Source organism: Coccinella septempunctata, chromosome 3 (assembly GCF_907165205.1).
Source record: "Coccinella septempunctata chromosome 3, icCocSept1.1, whole genome shotgun sequence".
Classification (NCBI taxonomy): domain Eukaryota; kingdom Metazoa; phylum Arthropoda; class Insecta; order Coleoptera; family Coccinellidae; genus Coccinella; species Coccinella septempunctata.
The window spans coordinates 14,670,078-14,696,293 of NC_058191.1; the positions used below are offsets into that span (position 1 = coordinate 14,670,078).

The following is a 26,216-nucleotide window of genomic DNA, read 5'->3' on the forward strand; positions in this document are numbered from 1 at the left end:
CGTGGGTTAAACAATATAAAATTAAAAGAAAAAAAGAATAAAAATTCTTCTAACTCACCCATTGTATAAATAGCTATTATCAATAAAATGGCATAATCAAAACTGAATTTGATGTAAATGTCATTATACAAATGAGCTTTCTTGTAAAACTCACAGTTATAGGGAGTACTTGTTTCTGCCTATTCAATCCTAACTCTACTTCTTCATCAATTTTGTCCTTTTGGGAAATCTTGGGAGCAATTATTTCCCTTCCAATACCTTCTTTATTCTGAATATTCGAGTTATGCAGGACTTCATCTGAAGTGAATAATCTATCATTATTTGTTGTTGGTAATGAAGATTGCTTTTGTGTTTCTTCGAAACAAGCTGGAAGAAAAAATATAGTTGAAGAATTTGACATGCATGATGATTTTGACATGATTGATGCATGATTATGCTTCTAGATACTACTTTCTTTATTATCTCTCCGTAAATTCATTGTTTTCTTTCCACGAATAGTTAAGACAGTGAGCTCTTCCAGGTCTTTTCATAAATTGAATCAAATATAAAATTACAAATTTGGGTCAGCTGGTGACTGAAGTTAGGTTACGTCAATGTCAGCTGATATGCTGATCTCGCTTGGCCAATTTGTGAAAATGGACCTTTTCAACCTGAGTGATCTCGAAATTTTGTAAATTTAGAATTTATTTCGATATTTTGCGCCCGATCGTGGGTCACGGATTGTGCTACGGGATATGGAGAATGATTTTCTTGCTATAAGCTGTCCTTTTCATGTTGGTTTCGTGTAGAAAAAAGGGTAGGTTCCCAGGAATAATGAAACTCCTCCGAAACTATAAGAAACGGTAACAGGCCCCAGGTGAAGTTGGATGCGTTTACATTCGTGTTGAAAAAAATCTCTAATTTCTGAATCTGTTTTCCTAGTCGGAAATACATAGTACGCTCCTATGTTCCGGTTATTCGTCTTTCGTTTAGCATTTTTCGCGGACATGGACTTGCGACGGTTTTCGAACAAATAGAGAATTCCCGAACCACTAAATCAGCTGATTTTCCCCTCTTACCTCTCCCACTCGGTGTTTACGAAATTAGTAGTACGAGATAAGGGTTTTGTTTTTTAAAAGGGAAAATAGACTGCACAGGACGGAAAAAAAGTAGATCTCTTTTTTGTCATTCAACCAAGCTTTCGAATAGTGATTCTATTCTTCCTGGGGGTTTACTAAAATGGAAAAACAATCAATATAGTCACTTCATACAAAAGTTTACATTTTACATTTTTCAAATTTCCTAATAACTACTTAAACAAATTGAGATCTCTTCTTCAATTCACTCAAATTCATAAAACAATTTTTTTACAAAATAATTTTTACAGTTTTTATCTAAAGGCCGTTTGCAACAGCCGAGAACTCTCTTGAGAATTATCTACAAAATTCTCGCAAGAAAACGACAGAGATTATTTTGTATGCAATTGAACAGAGAATTCTACCGAAAGTGCGTATGTAACGGTACATAATTCACGGCGCATGAATTTTCGACTAAATTCTCTAGAGAATTCTCTGCTGTTGCAAACGGGCTTAAGACGTAAAATATTACTTCGTTCGTTTTATAACCTATAATTCACCACTATTGTCAGTCTTTTGTCATCTAATCTTTCTTCTTCTCTCCTGTTTCCCTTTCAGTCTTCTTTCACTCTAACCATCCATTGCTCTCATGTATATCTCTCTTTGTTTTCTTCATTGTTCCGAGATTAAATGTAGAAATGTTGCTCAGTGGACTTCTTATTCATGGGATCTGTTTCACTATTAATATGGTACATTTCCAAGAACAGTCTTTTTTTGTAGTTTTTTCTGATTCAAGTATTGTTGCTTCCTCAAAGTTAATTTGATGGTCCTCTTCTGAGCTATGCTTTGCTAATGCACACCTTTTCGGATGATTCTTTAAATCACTTTTATGTTCTAGGATTCTCTTCTTTAACAATTGATGTTTGCCCTACATATTTTTTGTCAGACATGTAAATGTACGTTGCATCCCATTTTGGGCGAGACAGCCAGGTTTCTCGCTTTGTTATTGGTCGCATTCAGCGGACGAAACAGTTGCGCAACTGTTACCAAACGCTAGTTCACCTCGAGACGTTGAAGCAGGTAGATGTGTTGAATGATACCAGTGCGATACGTCATCTCTCGTGTTGTAAAAGAGAAAGTCGAAGTGAAAGTGTACACTAGCGATGCAGTGCGATACGTCATTTCTCGTGTTGTAAAAGAGAAAGTCGAAGTGAAAGTTGACACTAGCGAAGCTACGGAATTTTTGATTCCGTCTACGAAACTTCCGAAGTTTTTTGTGAGTTCTATAAGTATATGCGTTATAGAGCGGAAATTCGTTCAAATTCAGTGTGTTCAGTGTAGAGTCCAGATCACCTCCAAGATCGCTGGTTCCACGGATATCACTGGTGAGTCGATTTATTTTTCTCATAGTATAGAAAATATATAACTTAGCCATTTTTCTTTTGTCTTGAAAAATTTTATTTCCAATTTCTTTGAGTAGCAAAGTAATTATTAATTAGATTCTAAAATGTCTGACCATTCGGACTGCGATTCCGTAATGGAAGAAGACGCGCCAGAAATCGCTAATGTCGTGTCCGAACACGATATTTTGAGAGAGGAGAACGCAAGTTTGAAAGCGAGGGTGAATGAGTTAGATAGATGCGTATCTAGCTTAGTTACTGAGATTAAAAATCTCAGGGAGAGGCTCGAGTTGCAGGAGGGAAATAAGGAAAGTTACTCCAAAGCACTCAAGAAGAACATTATTTTGAAAAATGTCCAAGAAGTGAACTTACCGGTTCAAAAACAGAAGATGGAGGTGGTCAAAACCCCTCAAACCAAAATTTCCCCACCCGCCAAAAGAGTGAGAAAGGATAGCTCCTCGTCAAATGAGGATACAAACAAGAAAAGAGTCTTGGAAACCCCAGACCAAGAGAAAACCACTCCAGTGGAGAGAAAAGAAAAAATCCCCCCTGTGACCCTGAGAGGTACGTCCGAATGGACTTCAATTTCGAACGCGTTAATGCGAAACGGTATTAAATACCAAAGAGCGACGACAGTAAAGGACGGTATAAGAATCGTCCCACAAAGCGCCGATGATCATAGAAGGATGACGGACTTCCTTCATAAAATAAATAGGGAGTTTTACACTCTTCAACGGGAGGAAGAAAAGAAAATATACGCGGTAGTGAGATACCTACCGCTGGATGCAGATATCCCGACGATCCTTGACGACCTCAAGGATCAAAGGATCGTCGATGCTGAGGTCATAAGGATGACCTCAAATAAAACAAAACAGCCGATGCCCTTATTGCTGGTTAAAACCCAGAATAAGGATATCTTCGAGGTGAAAAGGCTCTACAACATGAACTGTGTTGTTGAACCTAAGAGAAGGACGATTGGGCCTGGACAATGTTACCGCTGTCAGCGATATGGACATGCCCAAAGTAAGTGCACTTTTCCATGGAGGTGCGTGAAATGCTCCGGTAATCACAGCTCCAAGGAGTGTACGCTTACCAGGGAGAACGAGGAGCGAAATGCCTCTTGTGTTCTCTGCGGAGAGCAAGGACATCCAGCCAGCTACAAGGGATGTAGCGAATGGAAATTGGTCACTAAAAAGACCAAGAGATCGCCAAGATCGAACCAGACCAGCTCGAGGCCAACACAAAATACACCGAGGCCATCCCAAAACTCTTCGGAAGTGAAGAAACCCCAGGAAACTGCAACCAAAGTGGTCAAAGACACGGAGAATCCAGAGAAAAAGAAGGAAAAGTCAAAAACCGTCAAAAAAGCCGAAACCAGGAAAGGAATTTCTGGAATCACTGAGGAACTAGATAAGTTCACGAAAAACCTCCTCAGCACGATGATGCACAATCTGGAGAAAGAGATTGAGAAGAAGATGCAGCAAATTATTAAGAATATTTAATGGCTGATACGACGATAAAGAACAATCTCATAATTGTCTCTTGGAACGTCGAAGGATTGAGAGCCCGCAGATCAGAATTCGAAGAACTGATTGAAGAGAAGAGACCGGATGTCATAGCTCTCCAAGAAACAAGACTTAACGCCAACGTTCGGATAGCATTTCCCAATTACGATATCTACAGAAATGATAGATCTAACAGCACAGGTGGCGTTGCTATACTGGCTAGAAAGAATATGGATCACCATTTCGACCAAATATTCAATGGACAAGAAGTAGAAGCAATATCGATTATTGTGAATACTAATCGAGGACAAGTGAAGATTATTTCAACTTATAAATCACCGGATAAGGACATGCTGGAAGAGGATCTAAAAATGCTACTAGAAGGAAGACACCCTAAAATCATAATTGGTGATCTTAACTGCAAATCGCAGGAATGGAATAGTAGAGTGGAAAATACCAACGGGAGAAGACTGAAGATTTATGCTGAAAAACTTGATGCAGTTGTAATAGGACCTGATATACCGACCTACATACCAAGAGTAAATGGACTACCTGATGTACTGGACATTGTCGTAATGAAAGACATCACTGAAGAAATCAGCATTGATACAATAGAAGACGGAACTTCAGACCACAATCCCATAGAATTCATAGTGGGACATGGCCCAAGAAACGAAGAAGAGACACAAACCAAGGATCGCACAGACTGGGAGAAATATAAGAATTTACTTCAGGAGAAAATCACGGAAATTCCCCAAATAAACACCCGGGATGAATTAGATGAAGCAGTTGAAAAATTGGAAAATCAAATAAAAGAAGCCTATGAAGAAAGCACCAAGAGAATAAGGAAACCAATTCCGAAACATTCACACGGAGATACGCCAAGGGATATAAAGGAACTTATAAAAAAGAACAGAAGACTCAGAAAAATCTACAGAACAACAAAAAGAGAAGAAGACAAGAAGAAACTGAATAAGCATAGCCAGATATTGAAAAATGCTTTAACAGAACTGCGTAATAGCAGATGGCACCAGAGATTAAGGGAACTGAATACAATAGATCACTCGGCTTGGAAAATGCAAAAACGCTTACGACGAGAACGGACAGTTATACCTCCACTGCATGGAGCAAACGGAATGGTATATACGAGACTTGAGAAAGCCGAAGCACTGGCCGACTCAATTGAGAGAGAAGCCAGAATAAATTACAAAAATGATGATGACAATGAAGATCTAGAAGAAGAAGTGGAGGCAAACGAAGAACTGATGATGGAACCACCGGAAACCGAAACCATTCCAAAACCGGCTTCACCAACAGAAATCAAAGAGATCATAATGAAATTGAAAAGCAGGAAAGCGCCGGGAGAAGATAAGATAACGAATTATATGTTGAAGAAATTGCCTAGAAAAGGAATAGCAGCCTTGACGAATATAACAAACGGAGTGATGAGGACCGAATACTACCCAAAGAGATGGAAAACTGCAGAAATGATAGTTTTCAACAAGCCTGGAAAGGAACGGAAATTTCCTCAAAATTATAGACCAATCAGCCTACTATCAGCACTAGGAAAAATCGTCGAGAGGGTTATCGCTAAAAGGCTGAATGAGGAAACAGAAATGTTGAAGATAATTCCACCTGAACAATTTGGATTTCGACGAGAACATTCGACTGAACTCCAATTACTACGGCTCATAGAATACGTCACCGAAGGAATGCAGACCAAACAGGCCACAGGATTAGTTCTGATGGATATTGAGAGAGCTTTTGATAGAGTATGGCACGAAGGCCTAATCTACAAAATGAAAAAAGCAGGATATTCGACCAAGCTGTGCAAGATTATAAGGAACTATCTGAGGAATAGAAACTTTTATGTGAAAATAGATGGAGCAACCTCTCAAACCAGACAATTAGAAGCGGGAGTGCCTCAAGGATCGGTACTTGGACCTCTGCTTTACGTAATATACGTCTATGATATCCCGAAGAATGCTAGAAATATGCTCACCTTGTACGCAGATGACACAGGAATAGCGTTCAGACATCGACGCCCAGAGATCATACACCGGAGACTGCAGGAAGCCATAGATGAATTACTCAAATGGTGCATCAAATGGAAAATACAAATCAATGGAAGAAAGACTCAAGCAATATTACTGCAAAAGAGAAGATTGGGGATGGAAGAAAACCTTGAAGTTGATGGAGAAGAGATTGAATGGAAAAATGAAGCAACATACCTAGGAGTGACGCTTGACAGAGGACTTACATGGAAAAACCACATCAAATGTGCAGTTGATAAAACAAAAGCCGCAATGAGTAAACTTTATCCACTCATAGGCAGAGGAAGTCATATGAATAAGAACATCAAGTTGACGATGATTAAAACAATTGCGCGACCACAACTCACATATGGTTCGGCGGCATGGGGCTTCGCAGCCAAGACCCACATCAAGAAAATACAGGCCACTGAGAATAAACTCCTTAGAATGGCGATGGACGTACCCTGGTTTGTTAGGAACAAACAAATCTACAAGGACTTGGAATGGGAACCACCCAAGTAACATCATGTTTTAAGAAAGCTGTAATAACTTCTAACGTAGTCCTATATGCTGGTATAAATCAGTTACGTTTTACATAAATATTCAGTAACTGTTATACAACTTTCATGCGTTGATAACAACATCTTCATTTTATTCATTTTATAAGGATATACATCTTCTATCGAAAATTTGTTGTAATGAGGTTGTAGTATATTTCAAATTATATAAGCTAAACCTTGTTGTAGTGACGTTATATATAATGTCACGACAACGTTTATATAAACTTCCTTTATGTAAGATATGTACACTGGTTACTTAAAGGTAATTTCAACGTTATTCCATCTAATCTTAAATCCTATCAATTACTCATTCGCTGTCATATTATGTTTATCTTTCCTTCATTTTCATATTCGAAGAATTTACATACTATTTTATAAAATGAACAAGTATCGCGATCGTAAAAGACAATATAAGCATTCAACTTCTTTTTATAACCGCATTAAGAAGTACCGACAATGCGATGATTATAGAAATGGAAATTTTGTTGAAATGAAAAAAATTAATGTTCATTCCTCAAGTTCAACAAATCAAAGAGAACCCTTTAGGACTGAACAAGGATATGAAGGGGATGCTAAAAATGATTCCTTTGAAGAATTTTTTTGCGAAGAATCGTCTGACAATACTGATGATAAGGATGTTAATGAGGTGTTCACTGACATAGCCGATAAAATGAAATTCAAAAACAAATTAAAATCCTGGGCGATACGGTATAAAATAAAACATAATGCCCTTAATGAATTATTAGGTATCTTACTGGAATCAGGACATAGTGAATTACCAAAAGATAGCAGAACTCTGTTGGATACTCCCAAGGACGTTAAAATTGTGAATATGGGCCCCACTGAAGACGGTAAATTTTGGTACCATGGAATCAAGAACAGTCTAGAAATATATTTACAAAGTTCCAAAGTAACAAGTCCATTGACTTTGAATTTCAATGTCGACGGAATACCCATTCATAAAAGTTCTAAATATGAATTCTGGCCCATTTTAGCAGTTATTTCTGATGTAATTGATAGGCCCCCAATGACAATAGCAATTTATTTCGGCAAAGAAAAACCAAATTTACAAGAATTTCTCAAATTGTTTGTTGAAGAGTTGAAAGAAATTAAAAATACTGGCATAATTATTGATAATCAAAGGTACGATATAAAAGTAGGATGCTTTATATGCGACTCTCCAGCTAGAGCATTCATCAAAGGTAAGCTCCATATTAGTTAAAAATATTTCTTATTAATATTTATATCTCAACATTTTTTAGGAACTGTCAATTTTAATCACAGGCATGGTTGCTTGAAATGCACAGTTGAAGGCGAGTATTTCAAAGAAGGACATCATGTTAGTTTCCATAAACAATTGAATGCGACTTTGAGAACAGATCAGGGTTTTCGAATGCGTCTAGATGAGGATCACCATAAAGAAAATACTCCACTCGAGGATCTTGATATTGACATGGTACAGGATTTTGTAGTTGCCGATGCCCTGCATCTGCTTCATTTAGGAATAATGAAAAAATGTCTGGTTGGATGGACGCATGGTAGCTTCAATTTCAAAAGAAATAAATTCAGTGCGATTCAAATTTCTCAAATGTCTGAAAATCTAATTAAATGTAACGAAATGTTGCCCACTGATATCCATAGAGCAGTAAGAGGGCTGGACCAGCTGAAATTTTGGAAAGGAACCGAATTTAGAACATTTCTTATGTATCTAGGACCAGTGATATTGAAGAAACTGCTAAGTATAGAGTCATACCTACATTTTCTTCTTTTGTTTTGTGCTGTAAGAATTTGTTCTTCGAGACACTATGTAAAATATTTAGACCTCAGCGATAGATTATTCAAAGCTTATATTGAAGAGTTTTCAGAGCAATATGGTAAGGATTCAATAGGTAGTAATATACATAATCTTTGCCATGTAGTCAATGATGTGAAAAGATTTGGTCCACTGGAAAATATAAGCACATACCCATTTGAAAATCATTTAGGCTATATAAAATCATTGCTTAGAAGTGGACATTTACCTCTACAGCAAGTAGCCATGCGTTTAATAGAATTCTCAAAGTTAAGTATCGAAGCAGAAAAGCTCAACAAAAAAAATCGATTATTTGAAAATAAGGATTCCGAATTGAAGAGAATAATTGTTCGGAAAGGATTAGAATTGAGAAGTGATAAGAAAAACAAATGGTTTTTGACTCATAATGATGAAATTATTGCAATGGAGTATGCCATATCTACAGGGAAGCATAATACTATTTTTGGTAAAGAAATAAGGAACAAAAGAAATTTTTTTGAACAACCTATTCATTCTTCGTACTTGGATATTTACAGTGTAGATAAAAATATGTTCAACACTGCAAAGTCTTACAATATCGGTGAAGTAAAATGCAAATTATTTTCTTATAATTCTGAAGATGAAACTGTGTTTTTTCCATTAATACATACTTTTGAATGAAATATAGATATTTACTTTAAAAAAATATGTACTCATTTCCAATAAAATTAAAACACTTCCATTCATTTTTGTTTTATTCAATAGAACATTTCATTGAAACTAACCCAAAATAGTATCAGAAATACTAATAATACTATAAAATATAAACTTTTATACTGTTATTTCATTTTTGTCTCTAATCACATTCCTCATATCCAGTTACATAGGTTTTATCATGCCTATGTAAGGATTCCTCTTCGTTTGTCTTGTCCCTTTCTTCATCAGGCAATTCCAATTGCAGTTTTGCTCTTGCAATTTTTGTTCTTGGGGCTGATGTTCTTTTTGGGTTTAGAGCCGTTTTTGCTCTAATGCTACTGTACTTCAGGATGGCCATTTTGAAAAATTCTTCGTGTAGTAATTCTGTGTAAGAATCATCTGCTTTTTTAACAATTTGAAAGAATAATCGGTTCACGAAAACCAAGCTGCTGAAACTTTTTTTTGTATTATTTTTTGAAAATCCAGTCCAGGAATAATCAGTTAATAATTGCCTATTAAATATTCGATCTACGAGTATATAGGCAATCTGTTTCCATTTATAACCAGTATTCGAAAATTCTGGACTGAACTGTATAAATATGTGTTTGAAAAATTCTTTCTCTCTCAATTTAGTCTCTAATAGGTCCAAGTTTTCTGAATTGTCAATTGGAAATTTGAAGAGCTCATTTTCTCTGGAGACTTCATTGTTATTGTCATTTTGTAACCCTATTAGTGTTCTATTGTCCATTATAGTAACTCTGTTGTTTAGTAAGTGCAATATTTGGTCTGCTTTTGAGTGTAGTTTAACTATTTCATAATGGAGTTTGGAAATTTCTTCACTATTTGTTTCAACTTTTCGGTGAATTTCTCTAACTTCTTCTTTTAATTCAGTAATTTCTGGAATTTTGAGATCATCTTGAAAAAGAAAGCATGCATTGTTTTCAAGAGTAGAATTAATATTAATTTCTTCTGAACCTCCAGAGACTCCAGAGACTGCAGGGCTCGACACTGGATTAGTAGATAGGCACACGGTGTTCTGGTAATATGTGGAATTTACTTCATCATTGTAATCAAAGTTTTTTTTTAACTCTTTTATGGTACTCCTAGCAGGATGTAATCTTTGTGACTTTTTATTCTCAAGATACCTGAAAGCATTAATATTTCAGTTTATATGGCTTCTAAAATTGATAATTATTTTAGTTATTAGATAATTAATATCCAATCGAATTTAACTGTCTAATTAAATTGTGATCTTACTGATTAGTTAAGGTCAGGTTATTAGGGTCCCTCACAACACACAATTTTCTCAATATTCTTAGATACTCACCCAGCCCACCTTTTCTTTACATACTCTGATGTGAAAGTAAAATATTCATATGAAGAAGTGCCATTAATGAAACTATTGTGAACCTCTGAACGCTTATTCTTCACGAAAAAACATTAGAAGAAAAAGTACTTATTCTTCACGAAAAAACATTAGAAGAAAAAGTACGATGGGCAGTAAACTGAATAATACTTACGTTTCCTCTTCCTCAGTATTCTCAAAGGCTGTAATTTTCTTTTCCGCAGCTAGAGCTTCTGTTAGGTTATCATAAACCTCCTTCCTCACTTCAGAATATGGTATTTTGGTCCAATCTCTTTCGGGTGCTCGTTGTTCTTTTCTGAACTTTTTCCAATTTCCGATTGGAAAGTATAAAAAATTATCTCTAATCCACGATGATGGCACTGATGTAAAAAACACCTCACCATCCTCTAAAGTTTTTACAATTCTAAACATTATTCGGAATTGTATTCAGACTACTATTTGTAAATTAATATTTAATATTAATCTGGACGTTGGATATTGTCTACAGACAGTGAGACAGATAACCAATTAACCATAGACGTATATCTAATATCTATCCATAGACAGAATTTATTAATTTCAAACTGTGACTTTATTTAGTTCAGGTGGTTTGAATGATTACACATATAACCAACATTATGTTAATATAAAACATTATATTGATTATTTATGTTACGATTGACAAGATCTCGTTTAGCGTAGGGTGCAGAGAGGATAGCTTCCATTTGGTTAGACTTGGCAGACGAAGGTTCGAGCCCCTGGCGGGAAGGTTTGAATATTGTAAGAGAATGTTAAGGTGATTTGTCTGGTCTATGAAGATTAAAAGGTTCCCGTTCTCATCTATGAGTGTTCTCAGATCAGAAAATAATGTCTAGATATATATCAATCAAATGAGAAAAAAATATTTTTTTCATATTAGTTTAAAGTTGTATAAACGATATTAACTATGTTGTATCAACATATATTAGGATGGTTTTGTATGACTGCAAAACCTAATATAGATATTTACACATATGAGTTATATAAGGAGTTGTAATTACACCTGTACAACAGTCGTATAATCGTACTGCAAAACCTATCACATAACTGAAATGAATATTTACAGATATTGGTTTTATAAGAAGTTGTTATTACATTGGTACAACAGGCGTATATTCAGTGAGATAATTCCCATTTTCGTTGTAGCAACCGTGCTACTGAGGTTATTATATACCAATTTCATTCTGATATATGTAAGCTATTGCTGTTTTGGATTGTTGTATATACGTCGATACAATCATTACTGATAATACTTTTGTTACTTGGGCAGTTACAGAATTTATGAAGAGAAAGGCGGAAAGGATATTCGACAAAGCCAAACAACATCCAAATGAGGAACTACGAAGATTGGTCGACTACGATCCAACGGAAGAAGCTAGAAGGTCAAGAACCTACCACCGAAGACCCAGAGATCAGTTAAGGATTTAAATGTAACCAAAGAAGAGCTTAACCTATAAAAGCTATAGGCAGCATACAAATATCAACACGACTACGATCGTGTGAGAGTCCAGAAACCATAAGAGTCAACTGGTTAATAGGCAAAATGCCCGGAACCTATGAAGAAGCAGTTAAGGGTTTTTAGTGGGTCTCGAGCTCAGAGAGTGAGAATCCCCACACTGTTCCCCCTCAGGAGAGGGTGTGTTCGTCTGTTTGCAGATTTTCCCCCTGCTACACCAAAAAAAAAAAAAACCAAACGCTAGCGTAAACGTTCGGTGACATATGCGCTACATTCTCAACACGTTCTGGAGCGGACGCCACTTTTGGGAGCGGATTTGATTTGTGCTAGGTAGCGGTAGCGGAAAGGAGCGAAAGTTGGACTTGAACTGAGTAGGTAGTTGTTATTTAGTGTGGAAGATGCACGAGCTTGAGTTTGTTGAGGAAAATGAAATGAGAATTGATGGAAGGTAATAAAGAAGGATGTTAAATAAGTTATAGGAAATATACTAGAGCAACAAAGTAATTTGTCAGAATTCTAGGTTATGTTTTTCACAAAAAAAAACTGACTTAACCAGCACAAGGTTAACGAAACTTAAAAAATCCGTTTGTTTACGTCTTTCCTACAGACTTCTCAACTAATCAGCTGATAGTGACAGCTCGTTGGACTGCCTTATCCTATCTCGGCTTGCCAGCGAACGTTCAACATGTTCCCGACCGCTACCGCTACCGATGGGTAGCAGAAGCGTTTTGCGCTCCGTCCGCTGAATGCGACCATTGTTCCTTTCCTACTTTTTCTTGAAACTCAAGTTGGCCTAATCAAATTTTGCATAACTGTTTCCGTTTATGAGATACAGGGCGATTTTGAAAATTGAAACTTTTCGGACCCCTCCTTTATCTCCGAAGTTATTAGAAACAATGCTGAGCTAAAAACTACGTCTGGTACAGAATTCTGCGTAGAATCCAATGGCGTACTCAAGTTTTTTTTCGGAATATGATTTTGAAGATACGACACAATTATATATTTCTTTCAATGGAACAGCCTGTATTTTATTACTTCGTTGAATTCGTTATTTCTTTCCCTCCAAAATGATGTATAACCTATATAGGTAGGATGTCCAGAAATGCTAAAAAACTCTAAAACATCACATAATGATGATTTTTTGCCTGTGTTGACGCACGAAGTTTTTCAGACTGTTGTGTCCGAAACACAATAATAATTCATAGCGATGACAGCTAGATCAAATATGTTTTTTTCTCTGCAATGCCTACTTGATAAAACAATGCACCCAAATGCATAGTAGCGATAATAACAACAAGGATGTTTGTATCATAAATGACCTATTTGCTTTTAATAATCAAAAGTAATAATTCTCTTATTGAAACTTGGGAAATTCTTGGCTCACTAACAAAATATCTTCATTATGTGATGTTTAGTGTTTTTTAGCATTTCTGAACATCCTACCTATACATTATCATTTATCATACATCATTTTGAAGGGAAAAAAATAACGAATTCAACGAAGTTATAAAATGCAGGGTGTTCCATTGGAAAAAATATAGGTTTGTATTATATATACCCCGAAAAAAAATTGAGTACGCCATTGGATTCTACGCAGAATTCTGTATCAGACGTAGTTTTTAGCTCAGCATTGTTTCAAATAACTTCGGAGATAAAGGAGGAGCCCGAAAAGTATCAATTTCCAAAATCGCCCTGTATCTCATAAACGGAAACAGTTAATCTGATTAGGCCAACTTGAGTTTCACAGAAAACGTGAAAACCGAAAGGCTCTATCTTAAATAACAACCGAGAAACCTGGCTGTCTCACCCAAAATGGGATGCACGGTACATAAAAAGTATGCATCTATGAAATATGAAAAATTGGCTGAATAAAACTTTGTTCAAAATATCCACCGATGTATAGTGTCACATATGGAGCTAGTTATTCAAAGGTGATTTTGTTTTTCCAGGGGTGGCACAGCTCATTATGAAAACTTAAAATGGCTATATCTTTTTATCAGGGCCGAATCGGAAAAAATGGTATACAAAAAAGGTGTCTTTTTTTTAATGTGGTATTTACATACTATGTATTTTAGTTTGACTTTGAGGTGATATTAATTGACGATAAAATTATAACTTGAAAAGACATGGAAGTTATTTTATCTGCATTCTCACTACATAACATTCTCTGTACACTGCGAAATCAGTAAGAAACTGACAGGTTATGGGCCCAGTTATCCGAAGAAATACTGGTTGGCGATTTTCTGGACGAAGGGAATTTCAAATCATGAATTGACAAGGGAGTGGAGAAGTGTATCTAGTCAATAGTTGAAATCAGAAAATTGGCAAATTCAAAGTGGAAAAATTGGATGCAGAAAATAACAGATACTAGTCAATAGTGCTCAAAGTATATTAGAAGTTAAGAAATTTTGTTTTACAATTGATCCAGGTTTCACCGACGAAGAACTGAAGATGGCTAAAAATAAAAAGACCGATCAAAGTGCCAAATCGACAATATACAATGATCGTCTAGATGACGTGATAGAATGTAAAAGTGCAAAGGAAATTTGGGAAACTTTGAGACAAATCCATACAAAATATGATACATGGCACGGATTGTTGTTACTAAAAGATTTTGTCAATACTCAATACATCCAAAAGTGAAGAGGAGAGTGTAAACGAATACCTTGCAAAACGAAATGGATTGTATCATAAGGTCAAAAATGCAGGATTTGAATTCATTGACAAAGTTCGAGCTGGTTTTGCAGTGTTGGGATTGTCGAATCAATATGAATTTTCGGCCAGAAATTTGAGAGCAGATGAAGACGACTTGGATATGAGTAAACTGAATTCAAAACTACTTGAGAAAGAGAGAAGGGAATTATTAACAATCCTAATTCAAGCAAGAAATCATTTCCAGAAAGCACCTACAGAAAGAAGTCGATTCACGAGTAACCAAAAGCTCTCTCATGAATTTTTAAGTTGTTATAGATGTCTAGAAATGAGTCATATTGGTAAAAATTGTCCTATATCGAAATCCAAAACTGAAGAGGAAAATAAGGAAGAAGCTGAGACCTCATCTAGGACTGCATTGAGTTCCGTGAATTCTAAATTTTTATTCATGAATCACAGTTCATCTCACAACAGAAAAATAGCATCGAATTCTTGGATATTAGGTAGTGGCGCGACATATATGACATTCCAGCGAGAAAAATTGTCGAATTTCACAGAATCAATTACCAATATTGAAGTTGCTGGAGGAGGAAATTTATTATCTACTGGATATGGTGATTTAAATCTACAGTTTAGTGATGAAAATGGAAGAACCGAAATAATTCTGAAGAACATTTTGTATATTCCCGCCTTAAAATTGAATTTAATTCCTACTACTTTAGCAGAAGAGAAAGGTTTGAAAGTTATATTCGAGAATAATGTCGCTAAAATATTGACGTAAGAAGGGATAATTATCATGAAATCGACAAAAGTGGATAGACAGCATTATGTTTACGAAAAAGGAGTCGAAGGAAGTGAAAAGAAAGAAAGCAGGGTGAATAAAGTATTGTCCCAACTCAGACGTTTAGCTCATTCGAATATGCCGAATGTGAAGAAATTGATAGGTATACATGTAACAGAAAACGAATCTGATGCAATCACAGAAAACTGTCAAGTTTGATATGAAGGAAAAATGAAGAAGTGTCGATTTCCGAAGAAGAGTCTCAATCGAGAAGACGATACCTTGAAACTAATACACTCAGACGTGGTAGGTCCTATAATGCCTGTTTTCACCAAGGATCCCTAAATTTTGAGGAATACCTAAGTCCATTTACGACGATATTTTGAAAAATTCTTAGCCTACTATAGAACCAAACAAAATTTCAATGTCAAAATATTTTATTACTCAACATATTCTCCTTTTCATTGGATACATGTATTACAGCAAACCTGCAACGTCTCTAGACCTTTCAAAAAAAAATTTTCTTCTTGCTCTGCAGACTAGACCTCCACAGCTTTTGGACTTTTCAAGTGACTGTGAACATATGTGCGTATTATTGTCTCTTCTGATTTATGTATTGGAGCATTCTATTTCATTTTGTATTTTTGAATTTATGGGTGAATAACCCCAACTCTGTTTGGGAATTAATAATAATAATTATAATAATTGCCTCCTCGTTGAAAGAAAATTTACGACCTTTTAACCATTTTTTCAGTTGAGGAAAGAGATGATAGTCGGATGGAGCCAAATCTGGTGAATAAGGAGGGTTTTAGTAATTCAAACCCTAAGTCACGAATATTTTGCATGGCATCAATGAGATTTGTGTGCATGGGCGTTGCCCTGCAAAAACAAAACACCTTTGGATAGCTTTCCGCGTCTTTTCTCTTTAATTTTTTCCCGTAGAGTAGTCAGTAATGTCGAATAGTAATCTCCGCTTATTGTTCTACCCTTATCCAAAAAATCAATATTGATTACTCCATGGCAATCTCAAAAATCTGAAGCAAGAACTTTTCCAGCAGATTTTTGGACACGAAACTTCTTGTCGCCATTCCAACGATTGTTGCTTTGTTTCTTGGTCGTTGAAATGTACTCAAGTCTCATCCATAGTAACAATTCGGTTCAAGAAGTCTACATCGTTTTCAAATCGAGCACAGATCGAACGCGATGCTTCTACCCTTGCACGCTTTTGGTCAACATTCAAACATTTAGGGATCCATTTTGCAGCAATGTGAACTATATGATGAACGCGTTCGTATGAAATATTTAGTTCTTCAGATATCCATTGTAGCCCAATTCGAAGGTCTGATAAAATCATGTCATGAACTGCATCGATATTTTCGGGGACTGACACAGAAACTGGCCTTCCCGATCGGTCATCATCAATGGAAAGTTTATCTCTTTTGAACCTTGCAGTCTAATTTTTCACGGTCGCATACAAAGAACATTGATCAATAAGGGTATTAAGCATATATTCGTAAATCTGCTTACCTCTTAACCATTTTAAATACAGGTACTTGAAGATAGCTCGATACTCCAATTTTTAGATTTTCACAATTTCGGTGGACATCTTTCTTTTAATTTATTGCGTAACTCTGGTTTACTTTTTTGACCTCAAACTTCGCACTGACACTTCTAATGAGTTATTGTTCGTTGCTATGGTAACGCAATATTTTTTTTATGCATGAAACTGGTCTAACTAGATGTCAATACATCCTCGTAAGTGACACATATAGTCCATTCAAGAATGATTGACATCCCAGTAGGTCTTGAAAGTCCAGGCGCAGCTTAATATCTGGTCACAAAATATTTCTAAAAATTTCTGTACTTTCAATCACAGAGCTGGAATATATCAATATAACCTAGGAAAGTATATGAAAATAAGAGATATTCAAATTTTCAGCATATTAATCAGCATTCAAAATTGACAGAACTATGTTTTCAATTTTTCCGATTAAATTAAGAGCATAAACAGCTGTACAAAATTCAAATAACCGTCGGTAAGTGCATAGATTAACATATAATAGGTCTATAGATCAATGTTTATTCACAATACCAACCTGAATTCCGAAACACAAAATCTCAACTTATAGGCTATTACCAATTTAAATTCGATTTTCCATAGCCACCCGAGATGTCGATCATTCTTGAATGGACTATAGTTATAATTTCGGTTTCATCAACGTTTAGGGAACTCTTAAATGCTAGGGTAAGTCGATCCCCTATCGAATCCCTTATAAAGTGACATCGGATTTTGACATATCTACGATATGAAAAAAGAATTTTTTTTGAGGAATGGGTAAGTGTTAGTAGTGAATTTGTGGAAAATATTGCTCTTCGAAATCCCAATCATCAAATTTTGAGGGGTTGGTTTGGGATTTGTGTATTTATTTGGAGTATTTATTTGGGAAGTTAGATTGAACTAAAAACCGCTTCACCAATTTCTAGCGAAGGAAAAATTTGTGTAGGAATCGCTCAAATACCATAAAACAGTTGAAATGAAGAAGTGTTGAATTGTGTGAAAAATTTTGAACATATACAATGGAAGTTTATGAAAAAATGCAGTCATTTTGGAATTCAGTGATTCTTTATATCTCGAGGAGGATGTTCGGTGACACGATATAGAATGATTTGTATGATTATCAACTCAAAGGAAATATACCATTTGGATTTATGTTTCTGCCTTTATGAGTATTAATTAAAAAAAACTAGTATGGAATTATTTTATTTCGGACAAATATATAGAAATTAGAATTTCTTATTGAGTACTGAAAGTTGGGTACCCCAATCGATATAACACTTCACATAAAAACACTTCAACTGTTGTTGAAATATGCTATGTTTCGCAATGTATACTCCATTCACATTTATTTTAGCACTTGGTTGGCCATGAAATAATTTTCTCAAGTTTTTGTAACTAGAACGGAGTAAGGTTGGCACTCATGAAATGTCGTTAATGTCATAACGCCGTTGCCACAACTCATTTCAATTTTTATTACGAAAATGCCGAAAGTGATTGAAAAAAAGAGAAGACATGCAGGGTTTCAGGAAGTGCTATTTTGAATACAGGTTCGCTCATTCAAATAGTTACCCTGATATTCTGAAATCCACAAAACGTCAAACGGTTGCGACCATATTCAATGTAAGTGAATTTATATAATGTTTCATCTGAATCTAAACGATATATATTTTAGCTGAATATTTCCGCAATCAGGAAGATTATGAATGAAGAAGATGACTAAAAATTTCCTTCTGTTCGGAGACCCAAAAAAGTGGTGGCATTTGAGAATTTTAGGTTTGGGTGAATTAATGTAAAAAGTTACTATAGGAATTTCGATGAATCGTAGAATAAGTTCCCGAAAATTGATTTTTTTATTTTTCATTTGACGTGTCCTATTGTAAATGTCTTAAGGTACCAATAAATACATAGTTATTAATATAAACAGCCATAAATACAAGCCAGTTTTCCTGTTAATTGTTTATTCATGTGAAATTTTTGTTCGAAAGTGAAGTTTCTCTTGACTTGAAACTTCCTTCAATTCCTTTTACTTCCATTGATGCCAGATGATTTTAGTTGAAGAATTTAACATTCTTGTAATTATCTGTTAATTCCTTCGAGAGATACCCATTCCCAACCACTGCATCATATGCATTTCATCTTCGGGTTGATATTTTTGAAATCTGCAACTGATGTAGCATATTCAAACTAAAGTTTGAATATGTTCTTTGGCTAAAGCCAAAGAAGATATCCAACATTAACTCTCCTCAAGCTAGTGCTTGAGTCAATTTGCTTCCACAGCAAAAATAAATAGATTTAAAAACTGATCTCTTGTATTTTTCATGGAAATAATAATTAAATTTGGTATGTCTTCAATCAGTTTGTATGAACTTCAATTATGTTCGTCACATATTTTTGAATTCATATTTTCCGAAACGATTCGACATTGTGATGAAATACGTAATTACTGAGTCTTTTACGTAGAACGGACAACATAGCGCTGATTTAAAACCCAAAACTGTTTTGAAAAGCGTCATAACCCCACAATTTCCTACTATACAGAGTAAAATGTGTCAAATGGATGTTTTGGCGATGTGGAATGACTTCGCTCACGTTGTACAGTCGGCGCTCAAAGACAATACTAGATCAAAGCTTGTCCACGATAATTCATCTTGTCCATGGATTAACAGGAGTATCCGTGAAATGATCAAGCATAAGCGTAGATTATGGCGGAGGTACAGGAGACCCGATAACTACGATGATCACCGTAGATACGCGAATCGGTTGTCGGACAAGATCGATGATGCTAAGAGGGAGTATGAAGGAAGATTGGTGTCCTCCAAGAATAGAAAGAATTTCTTTAAATACGTCCGCTCCTTTTTCAAGACCAAGTCATCTGTGCCGCTTGTGAGATCTAGGGATGGTGTAACCGTCGAGGGATGTGGGGGATCAGCTGAGGTATTTGCCGAATCATTCGCTGCCTCCTTCACGGCTGAGCCGGATGGTCCAATGCCTGCTATTGGATGTGACCGTTGTAGTGATTGCTTGAGTTCGGTCCAGTTCACTCCCGAGGCTGTGTTGGCGCAGCTTCGTGTCCTGAGGGTTGACTCATCTCCTGGTATGGATGGCATAAGCGCGGCGGTTCTGAGGAGGCGTGCTACCTCCTTGTGTGTTCCGCTGGCGATGATTTTCACGGAGTCTTTCCGCTCTCATAGATTGCCGTCTCAATGGTTGCAAGCATCAGTAACGCCTATCTTCAAAAAGGGCGATAAACTATCTCCTGATAACTATCGTCCGATCAGTTTAACATCTGTATGTATCCGTTGCCAGCGGCGTACCGCTAACGTCCGATTTGAGCTGGTCCCAACATGTAGCGAAGATCACTTTGAAGGCTAGAAGCCTCGTTTTCGCGATGTCAAAATGTTTTCGTGGCTGTTCCCCTACTGTCTGCTGTAATATATACAAAACCTACATAAGTCCGATTCTTGAATTTGCTGGCCCAGCCTGGTGTCCTAACCTACGGGCAGACGTGGATCAGTTGGAGGCAGTGCAGCGGTGGGCAACGCGTATTTGCTATGGTCGCAATCGACCTAGCTACGAGGAAAGATTGCGTGTCTTTGGTTTGACCGCTTTTGAGGAGCGTCGACTTGAGGTGATCTTATATTCGCCTATAGAGTTATGAACCATGTGATGGGAGTCGATCTAACATCCTTATTTACCCGTAACACTAACAACTTACGAGGGCACATGTTCAAATTGATGAAAGAAAAATTTAAGACTACCCAAAGGCAAACTTTTTTTTCTAATAGAATCTTCACGGCCTGGAACAGACTGCCAGCTGATGTTGTGGGTGCGACAAGCGTGAACAGTTTCAAAAACGGATATGATGTATATCGGTCTCTTCCAACCAACACCTAACATGTTTGTGTTTTTGCTGACTCTTCTTCTGTGGTGCTTTTTTCCGTGTTTACCTGTTTGTGTTTCTTCATATAGTTTATGATATTCACTGTACTGCCTGTATTTTTTTTTCTGTACACATTTATATTTGTATTCTGAGCTACAAAGGCTAAGCCTCAGCTCTTACTGCATTAATAATAATAATAATAATAAATTTCCATGGCCCACCGAGTGCTGAAATAAAAGTGAATGGAGTAAAGGATTCTATTCAAGAAAAAATATACCACTTTGTTCTACTCTCATCTTTCAATCTTCATATTATTTGAAAACATAAGCACATTCTTCCTATTCCATATAGGTAACTTCTTTTTTGATCTAACTTCTTTGTCAAGATTCTGCGAAGAATTTGGTGTGTACTGAACTTTATTATGAAATTAATTTGAAACATTTTTCGAAGATATCCACTTCCACCTTGTGATATCCACTTCCACCTATAGATAACTCACATAATCCAGTGTTATGCAGTAGTGTATGTTTAGAGCGGAGTACTATGTATTCTATAAAAACTCACATGTATTACTGTTTTCATGATTACCCGGATTTAAAAACCAGATACTTATGAGCATAGACTAAATAAACAGTTAATCTATGCTTATGAGTAATTTCTCTCAGAAAAATAAATATTTTTAAGGTCAAACTACAACGACAGGTCAATGTCACTAGCACAGATCCTTATGTTTTCGAAATACTGTTGAAATCTGTTACATTACTGTTACATTTCTTTTTTATTTCAGGGAAACAATGAATATAGGGCACAGGACATTGGAATATTTCATTTCTGTACGAGAGTCCGAAACGAGTGTTGTCTATGACGAGATTCGTCTATGGATCGCACAGTTCGTTTTTCATTGGACTTTTAGAGGCGTATTTCTCAATAGAAAATGTTGGAATGATTCCCCTCTTTTCTGAGTAAACTACAAAATGTATGAAAGTAACAGAAAAATGATCAACCACATTATGTAAAGCTCGAAAAAATCTATGAAAAAGTCCAGGATGCCATAACTAACACCAGAGGATCAGTTTCAGCATTGGTGAATCCAAAAATCTAGACGCCCTCTGCCGACTGAATTCCGAAACTACTTTGTCAGTACTGCAAAGTCAAAACAAGTGTTGTTTCTTATGTCTTCTCTTATCTCACGTTGTCCAACAAAGTATTATAATTATTATTTGGAGAAGTTATATTGGGATTATTGTCTGGGTTTCTGAAAAGAAATATTGATTCCGAAAAAATATTGGAAAAGGTATTTATACCAGTGCTTTCAACTGGCAGGAGTTAGGTTAAACGATTTTTCTTTGCGAGAGTTTTCTGCTAAATCCAATTGACGATTTAGAAATACAATTTCATAATTTTCATACTTCCAAATGAATACTTTTTCTCATCTGTAGAACTTGATCCATGAGCTTAATCATATTTATGTCTCTTGAGATTTCAGTATGAGGAATACCTATATCATAACATGGAATTGAAATATTTTAAATAGAAACTTTAAAACTTCCACATAAACGCTCTACTTATCAAAATGTTTAGTTTCTACCTCCTTCACAAGCTCAGTATATGCTACCTCAACATTATTACCTAGGTTTACTTCAAGAAAGAATCTGTGAAATAATAGGAATTTGTGTCTAGGTACAGTGGATCACCAATTTCATTGCACGACATTATTCCACAATTCATCCCTTTCAAATGAAGTATTTCCAAAGAATGTTGATCTTTCTTTACGAAACTAAATCAATCAATTCACTTCCGATAAATATCTTGATTCACTAGAAAAACTCTGTTAGGTCGTACAAATCTCGAAAAGAGTATTGACAAACGTCAAAGTTTGTTTACATTTCGCAGCGCCCTGAACGGTAATTGAATTCGCGAATTGTCAATTCGATTCAAAATATGGTATAACAAAATGGATTGATATACAAATAAATGGTTCGTTAATCTTCGGCATTCATTCCAGACGAAAAATGCCCTTTACAGCATATTCTTGAAACGAATATTGCACGAAATATGATTGAATTATTGAAAATTTTTAGGAAAAATTAGATGAAGGTGCCGCTTCGGAGTTCGGATGAACGCCGGAAGGGCGATGTATATAAGACCCATTATGTCCATTATTGGCACACAATGAAAAGATGCATAGTCAAAGATAAAAGAGTTTTCCTTACTAACGTTAAATTCGCTATATCCATATTTCGTGATCGAGAGGCCTAGGGCTCAACCCGAAAAAAAGGACAGCAATACGCCGACAAACAAGACAAATATATTTTGCAGCATGATAATGCTTGACCACAGGATGCCGCTCAAGTTGAAATATACTCAGAAACACTCAAATAGGAAGTCCTACTTCAACAGCCGGACAACTCAGATATTACTCCTTCCGATTACCATATTTTTCGATCGAAGAAGAAAAATGGCCTTATATACATTGGTTATTCGACGTCTGTGAATATAATGTTCAATATACTATTTTCTTAGTACATGGTTCTATGCAAAATTTCACGATACTATATTAATCATTCAAAATCAACAAAAAGACAAGGCGTATCGGGAATAGCAAGCAATATTTTTAATCAACAATATACTATATTCTTAGTACATAGTTCTATGCTAAGTTCACTGTATGCTATGCTGCAAGTTCACTGTACTATATCAATCATTCAAAATCTGAAATCCCAGATAATATTGTTAGGGATGATAAAACACCAAAAAATAAAATCTCTTTATGTGATAAGCTCATGTCGAAACGGGTCATTATAGGTACTACAATCCTGTCAGCATCATGAAATGGGAATGCAACGATAATCGGTTTTTCTTACATTTCTTACATACCCGAAATAAAAGATTCCAATATTGGGTATTATTTGAAGAGGATGGTTTTCATTATGACTCATTATGCGGAAACGCAAGGGGTAGTTCTTGATAATTAACTCTTTTCTGTTTTGTTCTCAGTTTTTTTTAGACATTACGTATCAAAATCATACTCTTTCACTGTTGATATATCAACAAAAACTAAATCTTTTACGAGAAATTGAACTGTAAAGGTAGATATCTTCGTTTTTACAGGTATAACATCAGTGAGGTCAATCACACTTTCGACCTAGGTACTATTCATGATTTTTTGTTCAAATTGATGTAGTTGTATTCTCGGAAGAAGAACATACCTATCTTCAAACTCAAATTACTCGAAAACATTTAATTTGTGTGTTGAAAGAAGAGTTTAAAAAATTGGTTCTGCGAAGCGGGCAGGTACAGCTTGTACATAATATAATTTCAACTTTAACATCAATTAGGGAGAACCATTATACTTTCATTCCGACTTCAAAAAGATTTCCAAGTTGGACATATTTTCAAAATGACTATATTTGATATAAGTTAGAGATGGATCTATCGGTAGAAATGCATTCGCCAATTGCCAATCAGAAGTATCAACATATAGAATATTTTTTCAGAGTATGTTACCTATGAATTCATTTCCAAAATAAAGTCTACCATATCCCATCTGCAAAGTGACATGTAAATTCCCAAGTATAATAGGCACAGTATCGTCAAAATTGATGGGTAATTCTTCTGTACAGGTTAAGGTAGGAGATGATTCAAAATTTGCAAAATCAAACTGTGCATATCCTAGTGGTGTGGAATTTTTTTGTTTCATTGATCTACATGTTATCTGAAACTTCAATTTGATGCCTTCTAAACTTATATGTTCCACATTTCTGATATTATGCACAGAGGTATGTTTGAAATGCACCGCTGAAACAATATTTCAAAATTAGTTTTCAGAACCTCAACATTTTGGAATCTTGTCTCCATGACATAAAATAGGTATTTTCAAGTATTCACCTTTATTAGAAATTCTCCGGGCACACATACGTACAACATTGTTATTATTTATATTAGTTACTGATTTTCTAATTTTCTGGGAAGCTGTTGATATAGATAAAATGAAAGGTAACTCGTAATCTACAAAAACTGTCTGACTTTCCCGATGTAACCTTTTTTTATCAGCTGTCAAATATGAATTCATTTTTTTATTTCCATTTTCGTTCAATATTATATCATGTATTGAAATTTGTAAACAATCTATGTATTTAAAATATTTTGAAACTTCAACCTCTCTCTGTTTGTATGGAATTATTTTTGATTGTTTAGTTTTTTCTGGCTCCTTACTATTCAAATTATTCTGGAATCTGTTCAGATCATGTTCATCATATTTTAGGCATGTTGAACAGGTGCATTTATATGCTTCATTGGTAGTTTTATATATATCTTCACTGGACATGAACTTCAATGTTTCCAAAGCTTCAACTTGATCTTGTTGATTCATGGAATCACCTTTCAAAAAGGGTTTCATCTTCTTTTTCTCAATATCTAGGAGTCCATTGTTTGAACTATTATATTGAGAGGGAATTCTTTTTCGTAATCTAGATGTGACTAGGCTACTTGCATGGAAAGCATCAAATATTTCTGTATTAAAAGGGTCATGATCTAAAATTGACTGAGCTATTGCATTTCTCAGTCTGTGACCATGAAACAAAATTTTCTCTATCAAATTACTTCTGGAAACTTCCTCATCTGTTACAGTTGAACTAGTATTTGTTAACGACATGGCATTCTACAATTTGCGACGAGTGCAACATAAATGCTGTAAAATTTTTAATTCCCCCAATGTTTATACTTTATCACCTCTTGTTAATTGTCAAATACATCCACCTTTCACCAACCGAACGTATTAAAAATCCCTAATATAATAAAAGTGTAAGTAAGGTAAGCAACTTACCTCAATTAAATAGTTACTGATAAAAATACATTTATCCTAATGCAGATCTGCAAAGATGATAGGTAACAATTTGAAGCAAATTTTGGATCAAGCTTCCAGTGTATTTTGTCGTAGAAAGTAGGCAAGAAAGTAAATAAAAATTACGTTGTCATACGTCATATGATTGTTCTGTCAGGTTGTCTATGGAGCGGTGTGAAGTTGGCTGACAATTTCTAGCTGACAGAATCCCGAAGATACCCGAAGCGGCGACGGCCGCCAGTGGCGTACCCCTACTATTATTTTCGCCGAAAAATCGCTTCTGCATTACGAAATGAGATTAGTAGTGGAAATAATATAAATATTTGATGTTTGGCATATATAAATTTGATAATTCGAACAATTCGTTGGAAAAATGAATTTGTTCGATATATTTTTTCGATCAATTGAACTGAAATCGTCTAGGCGCGAAGTTTAATCTATATAACTTCTATGTTTTTATCAGTTTCAAGATGAGATTTTCACTCAGATGATGGTCAACTATTCAGGATTCATAATCCGTAAAAAACTTTACTTGCACCCCTTGCAAACTACCCTTTTTCGACCCTTTTCCGTATAAAACACCGAATTCGCGATATAAAGCGGCGCAGTCAGCTGACCATAACTTCTATCTTTTTATCAGTT

The 26,216-nt window shown here is 35.5% G+C and overlaps 2 protein-coding genes across 3 annotated transcripts in view; both read right to left on the bottom strand.

The window, feature by feature from the left end:
• LOC123310592 overlaps nt 1-25,727 on the bottom strand; it is an 82,386-nt gene extending 56,659 nt beyond the window's left edge. Inside the window, exons 1-4 of one of the 2 annotated variants that reach the window (XM_044894141.1) lie at nt 25,557-25,727; nt 24,620-25,518; nt 24,239-24,529; nt 155-366 (exon numbers count right to left, since the gene is read on the bottom strand). In XM_044894141.1, coding sequence (XP_044750076.1) covers nt 155-366; nt 24,239-24,529; nt 24,620-25,385 — 1,269 coding nt within the window. In that variant the 5' untranslated portion in view covers nt 25,386-25,518; nt 25,557-25,727. The remainder of the gene's footprint in view (nt 1-154; nt 367-24,238; nt 24,530-24,619; nt 25,519-25,556) is intronic. The other variant, XM_044894142.1, reaches the window with a different exon arrangement.
• LOC123310593 lies at nt 9,115-11,673 on the bottom strand. The gene is made up of 2 exons (XM_044894143.1): nt 10,541-11,673; nt 9,115-10,165 (listed from the first exon to the last, which is right to left on the bottom strand). Exons 1-2 carry the CDS (start codon nt 10,795-10,797, stop codon nt 9,181-9,183), a joined length of 1,242 nt encoding a protein of 413 aa, XP_044750078.1. The 5' UTR covers nt 10,798-11,673; the 3' UTR covers nt 9,115-9,180.
• Nucleotides 25,728-26,216: the final 489 nt, after the last annotated feature.